Source organism: Castor canadensis, chromosome 2 (genome assembly GCF_047511655.1).
Source record: "Castor canadensis chromosome 2, mCasCan1.hap1v2, whole genome shotgun sequence".
Lineage (NCBI taxonomy): Eukaryota > Metazoa > Chordata > Mammalia > Rodentia > Castoridae > Castor > Castor canadensis.
The window spans coordinates 51,886,798-51,908,740 of record NC_133387.1 but is presented as its reverse complement, the minus strand read 5'-3'; the positions used below and the strand labels follow the sequence as shown (position 1 = coordinate 51,908,740).

General features: G+C 34.5%; 1 protein-coding gene across 5 annotated transcripts in view; it reads left to right on the top strand.

Annotated features, from left to right (window-relative positions):
* Window positions 1–21,943, top strand: part of Cdk14 (cyclin dependent kinase 14) — a 593,051-nt gene that overhangs the window by 126,615 nt on the left and 444,493 nt on the right. For 4 of the 5 annotated variants that reach the window (XM_074064778.1, XM_074064777.1, XM_074064779.1 and 1 more), the window contains 2 exons: window positions 2,330–2,575; window positions 15,397–15,491. In XM_074064778.1, coding sequence (XP_073920879.1) covers window positions 2,330–2,575; window positions 15,397–15,491 — 341 coding nt within the window. Of the gene's footprint in view, window positions 1–1,422; window positions 1,644–2,329; window positions 2,576–15,396; window positions 15,492–21,943 lie in introns of those variants that run through there. The other variant, XM_074064781.1, reaches the window with a different exon arrangement.

The window sequence follows — 21,943 nt, the reverse complement described above, 5'->3', positions numbered from 1 at the left end:
GTAGAGTTGATGTGATTTTTGTTTCCCTTAAATATATGGTTTATGTAACCACTGGTACATGACCACAAATGGAATGTTTTTAGTAGGCATGGGCCTGTTCAGTTTATGTATGTATTCTACAGTAAGTTTTGGTAGTTTTTGTCTTTTAAGTAATTTGTTATCTATATTGCTGAATTTATTGACATAAAGTTGTTCATAATATCTGTAGAATTTGTTGTAATGTCATCTCTCCATTTCTAATATTGGCAGTGTATACTTTCTACCTTTCCTTATCACTCTGGTTACGGGCTTCTCATTTTTTTATCTTCAACTTTTGTTTTTATTGGTTTTTGTTTTGCTTTCTGTTTTCTTTATTTCATTCAGGTTTTTTGCTTTTTATGATTTCAGTCTTCTGCTTATTTTGGGTTTCCTTTGCTTTGTATCTTATTATTTTCTTGGTACCTTATAGTAGAATCCAGAGTCATTGCTTTGAGATGTTTCTTCCTTTTTATATGCATTTAATATTATAAATTTGATTTTGATGTGCTTTTACATATTTTTCTTTGAACTTCTTGTGTTTGGAATTCATTGTCTTTGGGAACAATATGTTTATAATTGAATAGCCTCAGTTATATGGGTGGTTTCTCATTTATTGTCTTCATATATTTAAGAATACAAATCTTTAAAGCTATTGAGTACATTTAACCTACTTATGGTAAATTGTTAGGCTTCAATCATGAGTAGAATATTGTACCTTCAGTCTTTAAAAAATATTTTCAGTGATTTTTTTGTTGTGTTAAAAGCATGATAGTATCCTTCTCATTTGATTTAATTAAAATTCAACCTGTGCTTAGCGGTAAAGACACTCTTGGGACAGTGTTAATGCTTAATATTTAATTTAAAATATTTTGTTTCAAAAACATGAAAGAACTTAGTTTCATTATATGCTTTCCTATCTTAGTGGGTTTTAAAAAATAATATAATTTGGTATATTTGTTATGTAATTTAAAGGATATTAGAACATATAAAAATTACTAATCTTAGCCTTTACCTGTGAAGTTTTGGAGGTATTTGAAGTTAAGCTTGGTGTGTTTTCTCCTATTCTCTTCACTGCTTATATACACACCCAAATATTGATGTCTGTATCTGTGTCTGGGTTTATATCTCTGTCTGTATATATCCATATACATAGATACATTTAATCTCTATGTGAAATCAACCTACACATATTATTCCAAAAATTTACATTTTTACTTTAATAATATGGACTTTTCCTGAATATCTTCTGGTTTTCCTCATTTGATAGCATATAAGGATGTGAAACTAAAAGCAGTTTTATTTTAAGTTATGCTGTCTTTGGAGAAAATAATAAAATTTAATACTTAAGCTTTCTGTTCTGTGACAAAATACCTAAGATAAACAACTTAAAAACATGAAAAACTTATTTGTGCTCACAGATTCAGAGGTTTCAGTCTGCGGTCACGTTGCTCTGTTGTGTTTGGGCCTGTGGTGAGGCAGAACGTCATCATGATGGGGAGCACGTTGTTGAGCAGAGCTGCTCACCTCTTGGTGCCTGGAAAGCAAAGGAGACAATGGAAGGGGTTAGGGTTCCAATAGTAAGAAAATGACTGTAGATACTGGAAAGGAAGCAAAGGCCTAGTGAGGTAATGTAAACAAACTTTTGAAATGAGTGTTACTCAATGTTTTTTGTTAATAATAATATTACTCTTTTTTTTCTGTTAGCTTTGGAATTAAAAAGAAGATACCACCATTGTCCTCATTATTTAATATCTCTAACCATTGTTTCTATTCCATTTAGAAGATGAAATCAAGATGGGAACAGATTTCAAACATATGTATTCAGACATAAACCTTTAAACAAAACAATGGCTTTTTCCCCTCAAACCTTCATCAACTGCTTTTGAGATGACCCTTCAGTTAGTAGCTATCTAATTCAGCCAAGCTGTTTTTTTTTTTTTCAACTAAGTTAACCACCCTTTTAATTATTCAGAAATATCTTCTTATAATCAGGTGGTGAATCATGTGACAGTGTTGAAGAACCACATAATGTTCTTGTGGTCTATACTGTGAGCTTGTTGTTTTGGGGATAGTTTTGCCCTCCCCTCCCCTCTCTTCCCTTTTAAAACATAAGCTCTATGCCACTATAAACAAAGTGGTTATAAGGAATTTTTCATATTGTGATTGAGCTGGTTTAATTTTTATAATGTGGGCTTTTTGGGTATTTCCTGAAATTGAAGTTAGCACACTTTCTAGAATAAGAAGTCAGCATATTTAAGTGCTATTAAAGTTTCGGTGGAGAGTTCTGAATTTAATTTCTCTTATTTTCCAGATATGTGTCACAAAGATGTCTACACGGAACTGCCAGGGAATGGACTCAGTGATCAAACACCTGGACACAATTCCTGAGGATAAAAAAGTCAGGGTTCAGAGGACACAGAGCACTTTTGACCCATTTGAGAAACCGACTAATCAAGTAAAAAGGGTACATTCGGAGAACAATGCTTGCATTAACTTTAAGTCCTCCTCAGCTGGCAAAGAGTCACCTAAAGTTAGGCGGCACTCCAGCCCAAGCTCGGTAAGTCCAGCCTTCCCGTTTATCACCAAGTAAACGGAAGGACCAGCACTCTATCCCTTCTGATAAGTAGTAACACACTGTGCTGGAAGAGCTCAGATGGTATAATCAGTGAGGTTTTATGCATTTTCTCCCAGGGTGGTTTCATGGTTTGAAGGAAAGTGAGCAAATTATATTGGACTCTTGGCTTATAACCATCTAGCAAGATAATGAAATGATTCAACTTATTTTTGGAAAAATCCTTTTTTTTTAGGAGTTTTTAATTAGAAGGATTTATAATTAAAACTCATTTATAGTTCAAACTCTTAGGTTCTTGAACTTTACTGTTTTGGGGAAGTTTTGAAACTGACGAAACTTACAGGAATTTCATTTCAGAATAAATGTTAAAATTTGTTCACATATGATTTTATAATTGGTTCCTAATGGAAATCTTTTAAAATGTAACAGCTAGTCATTGAAATTGATCTTCAGAGAAATTCTGTTTGTTGTAATGAAATTCACTAAACTCTAAATCAAGGCAATTTTTGCCTTTCAGCTTCAGGCAGTTGTTGGGCTGCTAAAACAGAATATCAGACTGAATGGCTTAAACAACTGAAATTTATTTCTTGCAATTGTAGAGCTGGGAAGTCCAGGATCAAGGCTCTAGCAAACCTGGTGTCGGAGTGCCCTATTGCAGATGGCCATCTTCTCCCATGTGGCAGAGAGACAGGGAGGGAGGGAGAAAGAGAGAGAGAGAGACAGAGAGGAGAGAGAAGAGACAGAAGAGAGAGATCATGGAGATTAAGTCTTTTCAACATTAATTTTAGGTGAATACAAATATTCAGTTTATAGAAGAGGCATAAAATTCTAAGGTGATTGCTACTTTTTGCCTAGAACTCATATTTTCAAGTCTGTCTTGCATTTAACATTATTTTAAAAAAATCCTCCTTTTTGAATTTAAGTAATTTTCAGATTTAAGCCATACTTAGAATCTTTTGACATAGATGCTGTAAGAGTTAAAAATGTAAGAGGAGAATATTCAGAGAATTTTGATTCTGTTACCTTACTAATAAACACATGCCATTTCACAAATTTTAAGTTGTAACTTTCATGAAGTCAAAACCTGAGCATGAAATATCAACTGTTAGAACACTGAAACTTCAATTTTATTAAGCTCTGTGACATTGCACAGGTCTTGTGTTACATTTTATGTTAATAAAGCTGAAGCAAGTACTGTTGATGTAACATTTGTGAGAATTCACTATCCAGTTTTCCCAAAACTGTCCCCTGTTATCTTTATCTGTGATTATAAGATAGGGTCCACCTATGTCACAGGTATGTTACTAACTCCTAGAAGAGCTTTTAGATTTAGAATCATGTAGAAGAAATGAAAGAAATTGTTGAGAATGATAAAACCCATGCTATGCAGTGAATTACATATGTCTTACTACATAGTTATCTTAATGTTATATATATCAACCTATAAAATATATAGAAGTTGGCATACCAGATATTACAATGAGGTGTTCTTATACTAAAAAATATTCATTCTATCTGAAATTCACGTTTAACTGATTATCGTGTATTCTATCTGGGAATCCTAATTACAATCCACTGGTATATTATTTTTTTTCCATTGTTGTACTAATCATTCTTGTTTTTTTAGGTGTTCTTTTGAGATGTTTTCATCCCCTTGAATATTTCCTGTCCTATAAGATGCTCTTGGTTTATAATTATATTTTTCCCTGTCTCTGATCTAGAATCAGCCATTTTTTCAAAGCGCTCTTGTTCTTTTTATGGGTGAATGATACTTAGAAACAAGTGTCTGGGTGCTGGGTGCACTTACTGCTTATTGAGGGTCATGAAGTTTTCAAAGCCATGCTTAGATCATATTATAAATAATAATGGCAGGATTTTGATATTCATTTTTGATCTTTAATAAGGAATTAATTCAAATCCTTATCCAGGAAAGTTGGGACTCATCTGTCTGATGTGCTCTGTATTTCTTTCTCTTTAAAGTTAAGTTTTATTTTATTGAAGAATTACTTGAACATAGCTTGAAAGATCAAATAGGAGAGGACTCTGGGAAGATGCTAGAGGTGTATGTTTTTAAAGCTCTCATGTAATTAGAGAAATTAGTATAGTAAAACCAAAATCAGTGGATAATATCTATAACAAAGATAGATGACAGAGTATCTCTCTGAACCTCACCATAGGAGTGATTTGACAATTCAGAAACAGTTTTAAGACATAGGCAATATCAGAGAAAATGTTAGAGATTAAGCTCAGGGAAGGCATAGGGATTGGTGACTCCTCTCAAAACCCTGAGAACCCCAACCTGTCATCAAGTACCCAGTGGTAGCTCATTGGGCTATTCTTAGGACAGCAGTGGCTACTAGGAGGGGACCTTAATGGTTTCTGTGAAGAGACCTATGGTAGTGGGATAGTACTTATTATTCCTTTTGACACTTTTCTAAAATGACAAATTGAAGCACTTTCATGCCCTAAATAGCAGTTGTTGGAGTAAATTGTGTACATGACAGTTTTAATAGGACCAAAGAAAGACAAGGTCAAGGAAGAAATGTTGTAGGGAAATAAACTGTAGATATAATTAGTGATTTACAGGATAAAAAGGAACACAGTTATGTCTGTCTGTATGTATATATGTGTGCATCCACACACACATCACATATATATTGTACACTATTTACATACTGGATATTGTCTGTATTAGGAGCCATGACTGAAATCAAGGAACCAAGAATGCCTTGGTGTTAGTGGCCATCATGTTAGTCTACACTATGCCACTTTAAAATTCGGGCATAGTGTAAACAATGTGACTTTATTTCAGTTAGCATATTTCAATGGAGTGTTTGATTTTATTTATTTGCTTCAAACATTTTTTAAGTGTCTACTTTCCACAGGGCTAGGCCCTAGGTAGTGTTTAGTACTATCACTGACATGATAACCCTTCACTATCCTTTCCTATCATTTGCCTTAACCCAGCTCAATAGCTACAACTATTGAAAGAACCATAGTTAAACTGCTTGTCTTACTGGCTCAAGTTAGAAGAGATTTAATTAAGCTGTACTGTTTTAAACTAAGCTTAAAGAGAGCATATTTTCAGAAATTCATATGTAAGTTTCTCTATAGATTCTAAAAATTGCTCTAAGTTTACCTCTTTAGATCCCCTGATAGATAGGCCTATCTAGAGAGAGAGAGAGAGGAGGAAGGTATAGACCTGCAAATGAGAATGCTACTTAATTTCTCAGCTACTCTTTCTTAGGGAAATTTCCGTTTATCATTGCTTTCTTCTTATGAGGAATAAAAAGTTCCCAGATAGAATCAAGACCCCTATCAGCTCATTACCATGTGTGGTTTTGGTTCATCCATCTATCCAGTATTTACATTTATTTTACAGTCAAGTTACCTGTCAACTGTGGGTATAAATGGTGTGTAGTACAGCCTTTTCTGGAGGTCAAAGGCAAAAGTCAGATTTGACTTCAAATTTTTGTATAATGTGGTCATGTAGATCTGAATGAATCCTTTCTAGTTCATTCTCACACTCACTTTCACAGTTACAGTACAATATACTATAGCAGTGATTCTTTCCTTGTTTTTGTTTTTGTGGGGACTAAGGTTTGAACTCAGAGCTTTGAACTTGAAAAGCAGGCTCTCTACTGCTTGAGCCACACCTCCAGTGCATTTTGGTCTGGTTACTTAGGAAATGGGAGTCTCATGAACTGTTTGTCCAGTCTGGCCTCCAACCTCCATTCTCCTGATTTTATTCTTCCAAGTAGCTAGGAGTAAAGTTGTGAGCCACTGGCACTTGGCAGCAGTGATTCTTAGTTGTGGTTTTCCTGCAGTTTAGAGTGACAGGGTATGGATCTTAAAGGTCCATCCCCCAACGGCCGTGTGTGGAAGGGTGGTCAACCAAGCCTTTAGGAGATGAAGCCTACTGGAAGGAAGTTGGGTTATTGGAGACAGGCCCTTGAATGGAATGTTGGGGCCACTTCCCCATTCTCTCTTATGCTGCTTCCTGGTCAGCATGAAGTGAACAGAATTCTTCTGCTGCGTGCTCCAATATGATACGCTGTGTTGCTGCAAGCCCAAAGCAGTGGGACCACACAGTCCTGGACTGAAACCATGTCCCAAACTGAGCTGTTCCTCCTTTAAGATGTTTATCTTAGGTGTTTCCTCATGGTGATGCAAAGTTGACCACACACAGGGGGCACTCAGCAATCTCTAACAAAGGGTTTGGCTAGAGTTAAAATTGATTTTCAACAAAGTCAATACCAAACTGTGGACATCCTTATGGCCATTTCATTGTATTATTACAGTGAACACTGAGGACTGTACATGCAGTTTATAAAGAAGCAATTCAACAGCCTATCGCTGCTTCTAGGAATGAGGTTTTTGTAGTAGATTGACTCGTGTGATTAGTATCTCCTTCATTTGGGTGGTAATTGAGACTTTATGGGAATATTCCATAAGGAGAGTAGCGGTAAAGAAAATAGATTCTTCATTCTGATAATTTTGTTTGGATTCTAGTTCTGCCGGTTCCTATAGGATCTTAGATGAGTTACGTTATTTCTCTAGTCTTTACATTCTTTGTGTTCAAAAGGGGATAGTAACAGAACTGATCTCATGGTGAGATTTTTTAGGGATTAAATTTAGGTAATGTATGTAAACTCAAAGCCTGGCACATACTAAACACTCACTATTTGTTGGTAGTTATTATTATACAAACAATGAAAAAGAGCCATTAAGGTTCTTAATGGCAGGATGGCAAGTGCTGTTCAGCTGGAACATTATCTGCACTTTCATTATCCACGCCAGCGTTCCCCTCCACTGGTCCAGACAATTGACAGTTCTCTGTATTTTATTTTGGTTTTGAAAAATGTATTAACATTATCTCATTAAATTCCACATCTCTATGTAGTTAGTGTCTGTTAGCAATTGAAGATTAGCCCTCTGTATTTCCAAGTCACTAATGTGCTATCTCCAGCCTGCATTTTAAACACGGAAGTAGTGATAAGAAGAAATTAGTTGTCTCACAAAGCACCTGACATCAAAGAGCCAAAGATAATGTTTAGGACTGACTACATCTTAGTTTGGTCTTTGTTTAAATGTAATGATTTAATGAAGTTGCAAGAAAAAAGGCAAACAAAAGGGCCAAATTTTAATTATTAAACAAAATAGGACCTCTCTTCTGAATTTTTCTTAGTTATGTTCATTTGATAGAAAGGATTTTATTATTGCCTCTTTATAAACTTGGCATTTGGATTCCTTCTTTATATGCACAGTAATTATGGGTCTGACTATTTCTGCATACTTAAAATAGGAGACTTACTTTATAAGAATCTAACTCTTAAAACTCATACTATCTCATAGACGTGGCCTATCCCATAAGATCGTTCTTTTGTAGATTAGAACAATTTTTAGAAAGGAATTATGTTCCTGTAATTCTCCCTTTGAAACCAGTGTGATTGATCTGTAAATTATAGTGTATTTCTACAATGTCTACATATCAGTTTCACTGGGCAAATAGCTGACTGTTTTACCACTAGATGTGGCAAAATATTAATTTTCTGCCATTGGAGTGTTAATACAATATATTTTAACTATGGCAGCTAATGCATCCAAAACCATTTAGAGTATATGGTACCATAAGCATATTCGCTTATTTTTTTGTGACTAAATGGAGATTGTTCCTACAACAAGAAAATTTTCCTTGTTTTTAGAATTTCTTAGTTCATTTTTTAAAGTGTATGCTCTGTTTTGTCTTAACTAATTACATATACAAGGCAGATTATGAAGATATACAAGGCAGATTATGAAGAGCAAAACACATAATTTTTAGAAAAATACTTGTGCCTTTCTCAAAAGAGAAAATATTGGCTTCTACTCTCTTGCCAATTTTGTGGGACTGTGTCTTGTACTTGCTCTAAATATGCATTATTAGTTTATTTCCTAACAAGAGTTTAAGTTTTCTGCCTTAGATTGGATTCATTCTTAAAGGAGCAGAAAAGCAAACACAGACCTCTCATTCTGATTTTAAATAATTTAGAGTGGAACTGTGAACACAATATTTTCCTCATTGAAGATCATTTTATACTGAAGTTTAATATAGGTTTTTAAATTTCTTTTTAAAACTTGGGCTCAGGAGGGTGATGGTAAAGTGTGACATTCGCAAGCTGTTTCCTGGTGATGAAAAATGCATGAGAACATAACCCACACAGGACTAGTCAGGCGACTTTGGATGTAATTTTCCATTAAATTTTACTTGATTTAACTTAACACATGGTTTATATCTTCCAAGTGTCTTGAAGGAAAAGAAAACAAATGGTCCTAGGTGAATGTAATTTCTGGAGCTCAGAGGGATCATCTTTGTAATCTATGGTTTAAGTCACATGGGAACTAATTAAATTCCCTGAAAACCATCTCTTAACTCATCATCCCTTCTTCCCTTCCCTTCCTTCCTTTCTGCATTAAATGCCTATAAATATATTTGTCTGTCTGTCTGTCTATCTATCTATCATTAATCTATCTTACCTAGCTTTTCTATGGACTGAATTGTGTTTGCCCAAAATTCATATGTTGAAATTCCAAAATCCAGTATCTCAGAATGTAATCATATTTAGAAACAAGGACTTTAAAGGGGTGGTTATGTTAAAATGAGTTTTTTTTTGTGGGGGGTAGGGCCCCAAGGACTGATGTCCTTATAAGATATAGAGACACATACCGTATAAAGACACAGTGAGAAGATTGCAATCTGCAGGAAACAGAGAAGAGGACTCAGGAGAAGTCAAACCTTCTGACTCTTTGATCTTGAAATTGTAGCTTCCTGAATAGTGAGAAAATTTTTGTTGTTGTTGTTGAAGCAGCCTAATCTGTGACATTTTGGCACATCTAGCAAACTAATGCAAACATATAAAATAAACCATTGCTATCTCGTTAGGATGCTCCCTTAAAATGTTATAGTGTTTTTGCTACTTTTCCCCTCCTCATCCTGAGTGGTAAATGAGAACACATTAAATAGATGGGTCTTCTTTGAGGAAAAATATGTTTAATTAAAACTTAGTGTATGGTCTTGGACAAATTGGTCTTTCTGGGAGGTTTTCCTATTTATACATTTATATTAGAGTCAATGATTCTGAAAGCACTATACAGCCTTATGAATTCTGATATTGAGAAGGCAGGAATTCTATTTTTCATTAAAAATTAGCAACACATAATCATGGAGCTTGGGATGAAATTGTCCGTACATTGGATTTTTGTTTAGGAAGTGGGTTACTGTGGTGTTCAGTTCTGTGGCAGATTTGGTAACTGACCCTGAAAGCATTCTTGTAGCATTTATTAAATTTCTCAGCAGTTGTTTCTGCATTTGCCACATTCTTCCCATGAAGATGCTCAGTCATTGTCTGGAGACATGCTGGATTAACACTCAGGACTTTTAGAAATGAATTCTTTCTTTCTCCTCTTTTATTAGCATTAATGATGAGTAGCAGAAGTTGCCTTCCTAATCATGCTTCCTCAGCATGTGCAGCTTTACATTGCCATGAGTTAGCTACACTTTAAGACTTGAATTTAGACTAGGAACAATCTTTAGTTCAGCACACAAATCCTGTTCTTTGTCATTACACAGAACAAGTGGTTGTTAAGGAAGTAACATGAGAGCCTACCTGTAGTGGGTTGAATTTCAATCCTTGAAACTTCAGAATACTTACAGGTGATTTAGGATGTAGAAAATTTGCATGTGTACTTGTTTTCTGCAGTCTCTGTTTCATTAATTTTAGGCCCCTAACATTCAGATTTATTTAGAGATTTATTTGTTGGTGTAAGGATTAAGATAGTAGATTCCTATTTTGTGTAAGATGTTAGTTTTTAAAGCACAAATGCTTGTAAATGACTCTTACATAGTGGAAATTGGGAGGATTCCTTGTCTTGTTCTTTAAAATTCATGAATCTAATGTTTCACCATTAAATATGAAGCTTATTATAGATTTTAATGAAATAATCTGTAGTAAATTAGGAATCTTTTGTTTCTAGATTACATGATTTTCCTTTTTTGTTATTTCAGATGTATACAGACTTTAAAAATTATTTTCCAGAATTTATTATAGCTAGCATATTTGTTTTTCCATATGCAGTGAAATACACACACATACACACACATACACACATATACAAACACATACACACTTATATACACATACACATACTTACACACTCACATACACACAAAATTATTATTTTTTTGGTGGTATTGGTGTTTGAACTCAGGTTCTTGTGTTTGCTAGGCAGGCTGTCTACTATTTGAGTTACTTGCCTAGTTCTTTTAGCTTTAGTTATTTTTCTGATTAGGTTGTATGCTTTTGACCAGGCTAGCCTTGAATTATACTCCTCCTACCTCTGTTTAGGTTAAAGATGTGTACCACCGTACCTGGCTCTCAGTAAATTTTTTTTTGTGATTGAGTTATTCTTGAATTCATGGTTTTGATGTGTTGTTTTACCACATTTGCAGAAATTGTTTCTCTTGCATATATGCTTCCATGTTCATAATATTTGCCATTAGAGTTTTGATAGTTTCAGAAAATGAACTTGGTAGCATTTGATATTTTTGAGGTATTTGCTCTATACAACTTAGTAATTATTCATTATCTGAGTTTAAGTAGAAATTGATCTTAGTAGGCTGTTACTAAGTTTTATCTTTTAAATTTGTTTTATTCTTTTTGTGTTTTGCTTAGGTCAATTTGGGTAATTGGTATTTTTCTAGAAAATAGTGTATTTCTTCTAAATTTCAAGAATGTTGCTATAAAACTATATGTAGTATTCCAGGTTAGTTAATGACAGTTAAATATCTGTTCTTATTCTGAGTAACACTTTCCTTTGAATCTTGATGTTTATTTGGTTCTGTCTTTCTTTAGTGATCCAGGGAATTATCTCTTTTAACAGTCTTTACAAGTAGAATTTGGTTTTACTGATCATGTTTACAGTAGTTTTGCATTCTATTTCATCAGTATCTTCCATTCTTTTTATTAGTAGTTAAAAGTCTAAATCATATTCCTTTCTTCTTTCTTAGCATAGGGATATATATTTAACTTTTCTTTTACATATTGATTTGGCTGGTCTTAAAATGTCATATTCTTATTGCCACATATTCATGAATTTTTAGTTTGGATTTCTGTTTAACTCAAGTGGCAAAATTGTTTAGTTTTCCTTTTATTTTAAAATAAAATTTTAAAGTATATAAAATGATGTTATGGGACATATGCACACATACACATCTAGATAGTTAGATCGATAGATAGATAGGAGATAGTAAAATGATTACTGTAGTGAAAAAATTACTGTATCCATCATCTCTCTAGTTACCCAGTGTCTGTTACTGTTGTAAGCAAGAGCAGTTACAATGTAGCTATTTAGCCAGAATCTCAAATTCAGTACAGTTTTACTAATGGTAGTCTTAATTTCTAATCTTACTGTATCTTGTTTAGAAAAACTAACTTGGAGTGAAATGTTTCTGTAATTTTTATTTTGAGATATTCTGCTTTGTTTGTTTTGCAATAGGGGAACAAACCCAGGGTCTTATGCATGCTATGCACTCAGCTGCACCCCAGTCTTTAATTTTGAGATATACTTTGTGACCTAATCTGTGAACATTTTAAAATTACTGTTAAGTGTGTATTGAAAAGAATATAAACATGTATTAACCTATGGACTGGACTAAGATTTAATGCTATCCTCAAGTCTGTAGATTCCTTACTTATTGGTTATCTGCTTGCTTTCTTGATGTGTGAGCAGTTTAGACAAACTGTTATCACCATGGATTTGACAGATTCTCATTTTATTACTGCCAACAAATGTTTAATGTCTTCAAAGTGATGTTATAGGCTTTTATTAGTTTATAATTATTAAAATTCTCAGTAAAATTTATCATTCATTTTATAGGATATTCTAACTTAAGCTATTTCTTGCTTTGTGAATTCTGTCGTATCTGCCATCAGTGCTACTATAATCATTACTTTCCTCTTTACTCACCCTATGGTTCCCCCCCTTCTTTATTTTCAGATTTACTCTTATTTTAGTTTTGTCTCTTCTTAATAACATACTGTAAATTTTCCTTGTTTTTTTCAGTCTGAGAACTTTTCTGTTGCTATGGGAATTTGATTCGTTTATGTTTATTGTAATGATATGTTTGAATTTAATTTTCTTCATATTTGATATTTTACTTAGCATGGTCTTTTATTGAGAATTCTCTCCCTACCTCACACTTCTTACCATCTTCCCCTTTCTTCACTGCTTTTTTCCTCCATTCCCTTTTCCTTAGTTTGAGATTTGTACAGCTTATTTATACCAGTCTAGTGATTATCTTTTGAGAGTTAAGAAATATGGTAAAATTTGTATCTTTGGAATTAATCAGTATCTGCAGTCTGTCCTGATTATTTCAAGAAATCTCAACATATTATTTTTCTTTTCCCACTATTTCTTGCCTTCCTGCCTTCCTGTACTTCTTCCATTACTCCAACTAAGTCTTGTATTGAGATGATGTGGAACTTTACATTTTTTACCTACAGGTGATAAAATTCCACTGCATCCATATTTCATTTGGGAGGGTAACTTGAGTGTTATATTAGTGATGTGAAATCATTTCCTCTTTTAATTTTGAAACTATTGCTTAATTGTCATTTTGTAGCCACTGTCATCTGTGAAAATACTATGCTTGTTGAATAATTTTTCTAGTTAGATGCAGTCTCTTCCCAATTTTTTTGTGAGAGAATTCTGTTCAAACATTGACCTTACTAGCTTTGCAACTATATCTGTTCCTCTATTCACTATCGAATAAATGTTTTATGTCACTGATTCAATATTTAATCTTTAAGATTTCTGGTTGTTTTGTATTTTAAAGGCTGTGGTATCTTCTCAAAGCTTCTTGAAGTATCAGTTATTTATATTTAAAATTATTTTTACCTTTGTCCTGTCAACTCTGTTTCAGGGTTTCAGTTATCTGTCTATTAAATTTTGTGCTTCTCTCAGGGTTTTGATTTTTTTGAAATGATTTGTGATTGATTTTGGGGTATATACTCATCTCTGTATTTAAGAATCCCTTTCAACTTATTCTACTTTCAGTAAATTTGTCTTTATTGCTTGTGTAAAAGAGGCAGTTATGACAGTTTAGGGGATGTGGAAACACTGCCCTTTCTCTGGATGTTTGGCTCATTGAATCTTTGCTCATTCTTAACAGTCTACTTCTTCAAATGTCCCTCTAGCTTGCTTGGGAAGACACTATGTGTTCAATATATTGGTCAGTCTCATGTATTCCTGATGATTTCATCTAATAGTCTTCTCATAGGATTGGGACTTTTCTCTGAAGTTTTGCTCTCAGTTACTTTGTAACTTCCAGGATACCTAAAAATTTCTGTTTTGATATTAATGCTCATTTTCCTGATTCTGATTTATTATTTAAAAGTATTTCTTAGTCACTGTGGGGTATTTTGGGTGGGAAGCCAGTAAGAAGCATGTGTTTATGGAATATATGCCTCATGGAATCTTATCAATGCTGGGAGTCTGAATCATTGCCCAGGTATCACTTGTTTTTTCATAGATGGTACAAGAGTACACTGTAATATAACATTCACTTGGGAATAGTGTCTATAAACTTTCTGTTGGAAGTTCTTTACCTAAACTTCTAAAGTTGTTTGTTTATGAACTATCAGTAAATTTTAATGAATATATATGTACTTACAACTGTGGCTAGATAGTCCCTTTTTGAGATATTTTAAATTCCTATGTAATTATAATTTTCTAATATATTTTGATAGTAATCTTTTATAAAGTCATTAAGGTAATAGATAATTTCCTATTGAAATAAGAGGTGAATACTTCTCTCCCACAGAGGACAGGACTCCTGTTTTCTTGCCCCATGGTAGAATTTGGGACTAAGTTGGGCACAGGAAGGGTGATGAGGTTACCCATGCTTAGCATGTTTTACTCATGGTGGGTTGTGACCTTTCTAGAGGAAGAGTAATTTTGTAGCAGCTGAATTTATGGATGGGTTTTTACATAAAGGAGTTTCATGTTGTATAATTAATTATATCTGAATGATACATCTTTGATTATCTGTTTGCATTATGACTAAAAGGTGTTGGAGGAGTATCTTTATATGACTATGATAGTCATGATTTATAAATAATATTTTCAGCTTTGTCAGTGATATGATCTCTATTTCAGCCACAGCTCTGTTGTAACTAGAAAGCCATAAGCTATTTGTAAGCGATGAGCACAACCATTCTAATAAAACTTTACAGATACTAAAATTTGAATTTTATGTGATAAATTTTATTATACTTTTGGTCCCTTCCTCACCATTAAAAAAAAAAGTAAAAAACATTTTAAGCTCATAGGATGTACAGAAACAGGTGGTGGGCTGGGTTTGACCCATGGATCATAGTCTGGTGTCCCCTTAATTTAGAAAATTATGTAACAACATGGAAAATATTCATAATATAGTTGATTAAAAAGGCAGATTATAAAATAGAATGTGTAAAATAGTGTGATACAATCTAATGTAAAAAGTACAAGATAGTAATGGAAGATGAGATATCATAATACTTATGCTGGTTCCTTAGATTGTGGATACATTTATTTCTGCATGTGTTCATTTGCATGTTTTGAGTTTTATACTATGAGCATTTATTGTGTTGTTTTTAAAGAAACTATTCTTATTTCAGAAAAAGTTATTTAATAAGTGTGAGATTCTCTACATTCTCAGCAAAATCAGTGTATTTATTGTTAAATAATTTGATATAATCGGTTTTGTTTGCCCTCTGTTTCATTCTTAGCCAACAAGTCCCAAATTTGGAAAAGCTGACTCATATGAAAAACTGGAAAAGCTAGGAGAAGGATCTTATGCTACAGTATACAAAGGGAAAAGCAAGTGAGTTTATTATTCTTTGAATATGTCATATGTAAAATATATCTGCTCTCTGAAATTTATATGCCTACTTAAATAAGTATTTATTTACTTAAATAATTCTCATCTGAATTATTCTCATCCAATATACCATAGAGTTTTCTTCTGTTGGTTTCCTTTTTCTTTTCCCCCTAAAGAAGTGTCAAAGCCAGTGGAATTGGTTTTTCCCTGCTAGAAAATCGTTTTTCAGACTTGTCCAAATTATGTTTTCTGTTTTACCCTCCCCTAACTTTGCTTCCTGTTTCTCAGTGGAATTGGGACCCTCTAATGAGAATTCATTTTCAAGTGAATGATATGATTAATTTCTTTTGAGAAAACATTTTTTTGGCCTATATTACCTATACAGGGGATTTCATTGTAACATTTCCATATATGCTTACAGTGTTTCTCAGTTCGGTTCATTGCCATCTTCGTTCTCTCTCATCCCCCTCCCTCCTACTTAAAATGATTTCAGTAGGTTTCCGTGTTCTATTCACACAGGTATATAAAGTACAAAGGACATATTCATCCTCCTTTACCCTCTCCATTTGCCCTCCTTATCTCACTAGTGCCTTCCCCCAACAGGACCTGTTTTACCTTCCTGCCCTTTGTAATTTAAGTGTGTATTCATTGTTCAAAGGGGTTTTTGCCATGGTATTTCTCCTGCGAATATATTGTACTTTAATCATGATTAATTTCTCATGGAGGTTTAGTGTTAAGAATAAGACCAATGATTTGACAAAGTCAAGTGACATCTTTTTAAACTGAAGGTTTTACTCCATCTGTCAGAAAGTCACTTAGTTAAAAAAAAACCTGCAAAAATTCTTTGTCTTTTTTTGGCATTTTGCTGTATGTATTTCACACAGAAGAGCAACACTTCCACTTAGTCCTTTCTCCCACCATTGCTATGCTTGGGTCAGGACACACGTTTAAATTCTTAAAATCTCTTCCACATGTATTTCTCAGTGACCTCCTCCTCTCCCTTATCTACTGTATTTAGCTGCATGTAGCTTGTAGAAAACTTACTGCTGTTTTTGCTTTACTTCAGGAGAGACATAAGCTTTGTTTTCCCTTCATAATTTTACCAAGTGATGTTGAAGAACAATTTTGTAAACAATCCCTGTTGTTTCTTATACAATCTTCACAGAAATAGGATCTTGTAACCTAATATACCTATTAAATAATAAAGATATAAATGAGAATTCTCCGAGGCACTATTTCAAAGACATATTTAGAAATTTTGACTAAGTGCAAATTTAGGTAATCTGGCTTTTTCTTATATACTCTTATAATTTTGTTCATGGTTTTTAAGATAAAGAAATATTCCATATAAAATGTTTCTTTATGAAACAGAATCTTTAGGTGCAGAAATGCTATGAGTAAATTTTAAGAGTTGTAAATAAGAATAAAAGGTCTGTTTTTTATTTGAATGAGAAATCAATATAATGGGAAATAGAAAACAAAACTAAATCAAAGTTGCTAGGGAATTATGGATTTCTTTCCTTTTTTTTTTTGTGGGACTGGGGTTTGAACTCGGGGCTTCATGTTTGCAATACAGGTGCTCTATTACAGCCACACTCCCAGTCCATTTTGCTCTGGTTATTTTGGAGATGGGCTCCCACAAAGTATCTCCCTGGACTTATCTCAAACCACAATCTTCCTGATCGCAACCTCCCAAGTAGCTAGGATTACAGGTGGGAGCCACAAGCGCCTGGCTTCGTTGAGCTAATTTTAACAGAGGTGTGTCCCAAGCTTTTATATTCTTTCCTAAAGAAAAATTTAATACTCTACTCTCTGAAAATTACTTGAACATTTAAATTAAAAATGTAATGCTAACTTCCCTTCATTAAGTAACCTTTATATAAAATAGAATACATTCTTTTGTCTCATTTAGTCCTCCCAATGTCCTAAATGATATGGTTTTTTTTTGTTAGTCATCTTCATTTGACAAGTCAGGCATCTTGTGAGTAGAGAATTTTCACAACTTGCCTATGTGCACACTGGTGATTAGTAGCAATGCTTGTTTTATCTCATGTATTTTCTGGCTTGAAGCCATTTTTTTTCTCTAACCAGCATATCATTACTGCTTTATATATGGTAAAGGCCTTAGAAAAAATTGATCCTTGTTGAATAGCCCAAATATTTTTCATATAGGCTCTGACTTGTTTTAATTGTGACTCAAACAGAAAGGAACACACTATTTCATTCAAGAAAACAAACCAAGAACTTGGAACTGCCTGTTCGCAAAGATGTGCTCAGTCGACTTGCAGAAATAACTTAATAACTCTACTAAATGCTTAACTTGAAATCTTGTAGATGGTTGAGAAAATTTCCCTTTATTATGCCTGAATACAAGAAAGACCTTATAAGTACATGTAATCTTTGAGAAGGATTTTTGTGGACAGTTGATAGTTTTTACTCCTGCAGACCTAAATTTATCTTGTCAGCTTTTCTTGAGCAGTTTCAAGTCTGTTGGTCACATGTAAAATTTAGTTTCCTCTGGCTAGACATGAAAGCCATTGCTTGCTCACCTGCTTTAAGAGATGACAGGCTGCCTGAGTTTGCTTGCTTTAAGGTGGCAAGGTCAGTCAGGATGAGGAACCACAGCTACATAGGTATCCTGTAGCAAGACTTGAGAGTTGTATTACTTTGTTGTGTCTCCAGAATACTACATAATTTAAAGAGTCAGCTAAATAAATAGTGGGGTCCTGTTTCAGTACTCCTTATTACCTTTCTGTAAATACCTGTACCCTGCTTCCCCCATCGTTCGACATCCTCTTTAGCATCCCCCTTAAGAGTGGCTCTCATTATTTTGAAGTAAAGTTGCCTGGCATTTGAGAAAGAACCATAAATCAGATGGGTTAAACACCAAAAATTCTTTTTTTTTCTTGGTGATTCAAGGGTTTAAACTAGGAGTCTTGTGCTTGCTAGGCATGCACTCTACCAGGATAGCTATACCTTCAGCCCTTTTTTGCTTTGGTCACTTTCCAGATAGGGTCATGTGCTTTTTGCTTGAGCTGACCTCAGACCCTGATCCTCCTACTCTGCCTCATGCATAGCTGGGATTACCAACATGCACCACCATGCTCAGCTTTTTTTTCAGATAGGGTCTTTCTTTGTCTGGGCTGACCTTGAATCGCCATCCTCCTATCTCCACATCCCACATAGTTGAAATTTCTGGTGTGAAGCACCACATCTGACCCCAGAAATTTATCATTTCACACTTCTTGAGGCTAGAACGGTAAGATCCAAAGTTCCTTTTAAGTGCTGTGTTGTATGCCTCTGACCTAGCTTCTGGTGGTATGCTGGCACTCCTGTTTAGATGCATCACCCTGACCTCTCTGCCTGTGTGTGTGTGTGTGTGTGTGTGTGTGTGTGTGCCTGTCTTTGTTCAAATTTCCCTTTCCCTTCCCTTTATTTTCCTTGAGTGCTGGGGTTACAGATGTAAGCCACCACACCTGGCTCTCCTGATGATCAGGACAAGTCTTTTGGATTAGGGCATTCCCTAATGACTTGATTTTTAACCTGATACCTCTTTAAAAGCCCTACTTTCAAATTGTCAAATAAAAATTCACATTCTGAGGTGGTTAGAATACCAAACAGTTTTTTTTTGGGGGGGGGGACACAGTTCAATTCATACAGTTATCAATTTCAAATACCCCTAATATGGCATTGTATCCAGTACAGCAGTTTTCTTTGTCTTCCTGTAGTATATGTCAAGAGTCCTTTATTTTATGGTTGGTCCTTATGCAATGTAAATAAGGCATTTTACTCTCATGAAGAGGTTGATGTAATTTTTGATTTTGGAATCATTGCAGTTAGCTATAGTTTAGAAACTTGAGGAGGAATAGAAAGGGGTTCTCTTACTCTTGAATTCTCCTGGGTCACCTATTCTTATAGGAACACATACACTGGGAGAAGCTGACTTAGATTCCTATAGGTAGCCTGTTGGGTAGTGAGCTTGGTGTGTAAAGAATGGTTGACTGACTGTGTATATGTCAAATATAGTAATCAACAAATGCAATTTAAAGTTTGAACTTTTCATATTTGAGCAAAAAGTTATTTTTTGTTGTTTGTTTTTATTGGTATTCTCCATCCTTTTTCTACAATGTGTGTGTGTGTGTAAGTGTGCATGCATTTGCAGTAGAGAAGCAATTTGTCATTAAAGGTGCCACTAATTTCTCTTCTGGTTTAGTTTCCTGATTATGTTCTCCTTTCTATGTTCCTGTATCATTTAATGTAGATGTAAAAAATCATGCCTTGTCATTTTGCATTTTAAAATATATTGTATTTTAAATTTCCTTTAATTCAGCATCTCAAAATTGCCTTTCAGTTTGCTAGGGACTTTTTTGTATTGCGACTTGTTAATATTTTTGAAGCTCATTCAGTCAATGTTGAATGGTTATTTTTTATATAATTATGCCCTTCAATGCTATCAGTGAAAAGAGGTAACTCAAATGTGGATTTTGCCCTTGGGAAATGTAATCTTGAAAGGAGATGGTACATACACATAAATAATTCTACATAAGTTAGAATGTAATATATGCTACATGAGCAAGAATGCAGTAAGATAGGCCTAGGTAAGTAAGAGGTTGTATGGTTTCAAAAGGAAGAAATAATGATGTTGATTACATTATTTTAAATGTGTTGTTTCCAGTGGTGACCCAGTTCAGAACCCATAGACTTGTGTGTTTGTAAATCAGGCCTCCTTAATTCCTGCGTGTCCTGGTGGGATCCATAGCATGGTTCTTTTGTGGTTTATTGCCCCTAATGTCTCCAACAAATATAATGAAATTTTCACCTTTTGGTTTATCAGACCAAATCTTTTGAACCCTGTCAGCCTTATAGTAAAAGCAAACAGATTCATTTTGATATTCTGCAAATTTTGATTAGGCAAACATATTGTTTGATCATTAAAGTGGAATTGGCTGTAACCAATAAAATTTGGAAGGATTAGTGGTTTGCTTTTGTGTGGGTACCCATGAATAATACCTGGCTGTTGTTAATAAGATCTAAGATCACCAGCCAGATCAGCCCCCAGAGTAGAGCCCATATTCTCCAATCACTTGAGTTCTTCCTCTCTCCTGGATGCCTAAATCCAACGTGTATGATAAAGCCACAAGCTTTTGCTCTCCCCAGCTGAACCTGGAGAGGCTGTGAGACTGTAGCTGCTTCTGATTTTCTCAGACTTTTTGTGCCATTTAGAGGAAGAACAACATGCTCTTTGTTCTGTCTCTGGACTTGAAACATCTGTCCAAGTCATCCCACAGATGGTCCTGATCACTGGTCATTTTCTCTGCTTATCTTCAGTTTCTGTTGAGGTGGAGATGACAGACCTTACTTTTGGAGGAGCCTGCTAAGTTGCTAAGAAGAAGCCTGCCTGCACTAGTTTGTGCCAGCAGTAAATTGTTACCTCAGAGGTCAATAAGAACAATGCAGTGATTTACTCACTTGTGTAACACTAGATTTATGTGATTGAAAGTGCCAATCTTCTTTTAGCATTTCATTCTGCCAATTTGTGCTGAATAATTGAACTTGAATTAAACGACCTCATAAATTGAGAGACTAGCCAAACCCAGACTGAAATATACTAAATTCATTTCAAAGTGTTCTTTAAAACCCCAGGAGAAATAAGGTAAAGAAATGCTGTTAATTAAAACAAGCAACAGCAAGAAGAAAGGCAGTAGGAGTTAACCATCTTTCCAGAATATGTGAGTTAAAGATGTGGCTCTTACTGCTTTCCCTGAAGGTCAACTGCATTGAAATACTATCAGGAAGACTTTGCAGAATTGTAAAAGTCAGAAATCCCCAGGTAGAAAACAATGGGCTCCTGGTTCATTGGAGTTTTAATCTTAAGTGTTGATACCTGGTCTGCCACACTGACTTCAAGGGTCCCTAGAGGTCTCCTGCCCACAAATGGGAACTTTGTACTAAGGAGGCAAATCTGATCACATTTTATAAGCTCTGCTGTAGGATGCTCCTGAGACCCACTCTGTGTTTCTCATTAGGTCTGCTCCAGTTTCGTTTAGACTTGGGATCCATGGGCCTAAGCTTATTATTGTAGCTTGCTTTAAAGATCAAGCCTGTAACATCATTAGCCATAGGATATGAAAATGAAATTATAGTATACTACAGTCAGTGAGAGTTAGTAATTTAATGTGTAAAATATGGTGTTAAAATGTACAACAGGGGAAACTGAGCTTTTTAAAAAAGTAGAATAAATGAAGTTTGTACATGGGATTTTAAGACCCCTATTCCTTGTGTATAGGTGAAATAGGAAAAAGTAGGGCTCATCCTTACCTTGTCCAAGGAAGATAATAGTGCACCCACCATCTGTTAATCTTATTTTTAAAAATATCTGAAAGCCTACTCAATTATAGATTCAGCCCTGACTTCCTTTGAAGGAAGAATACAAGCATTAGAGTCTGGTTCCTTGG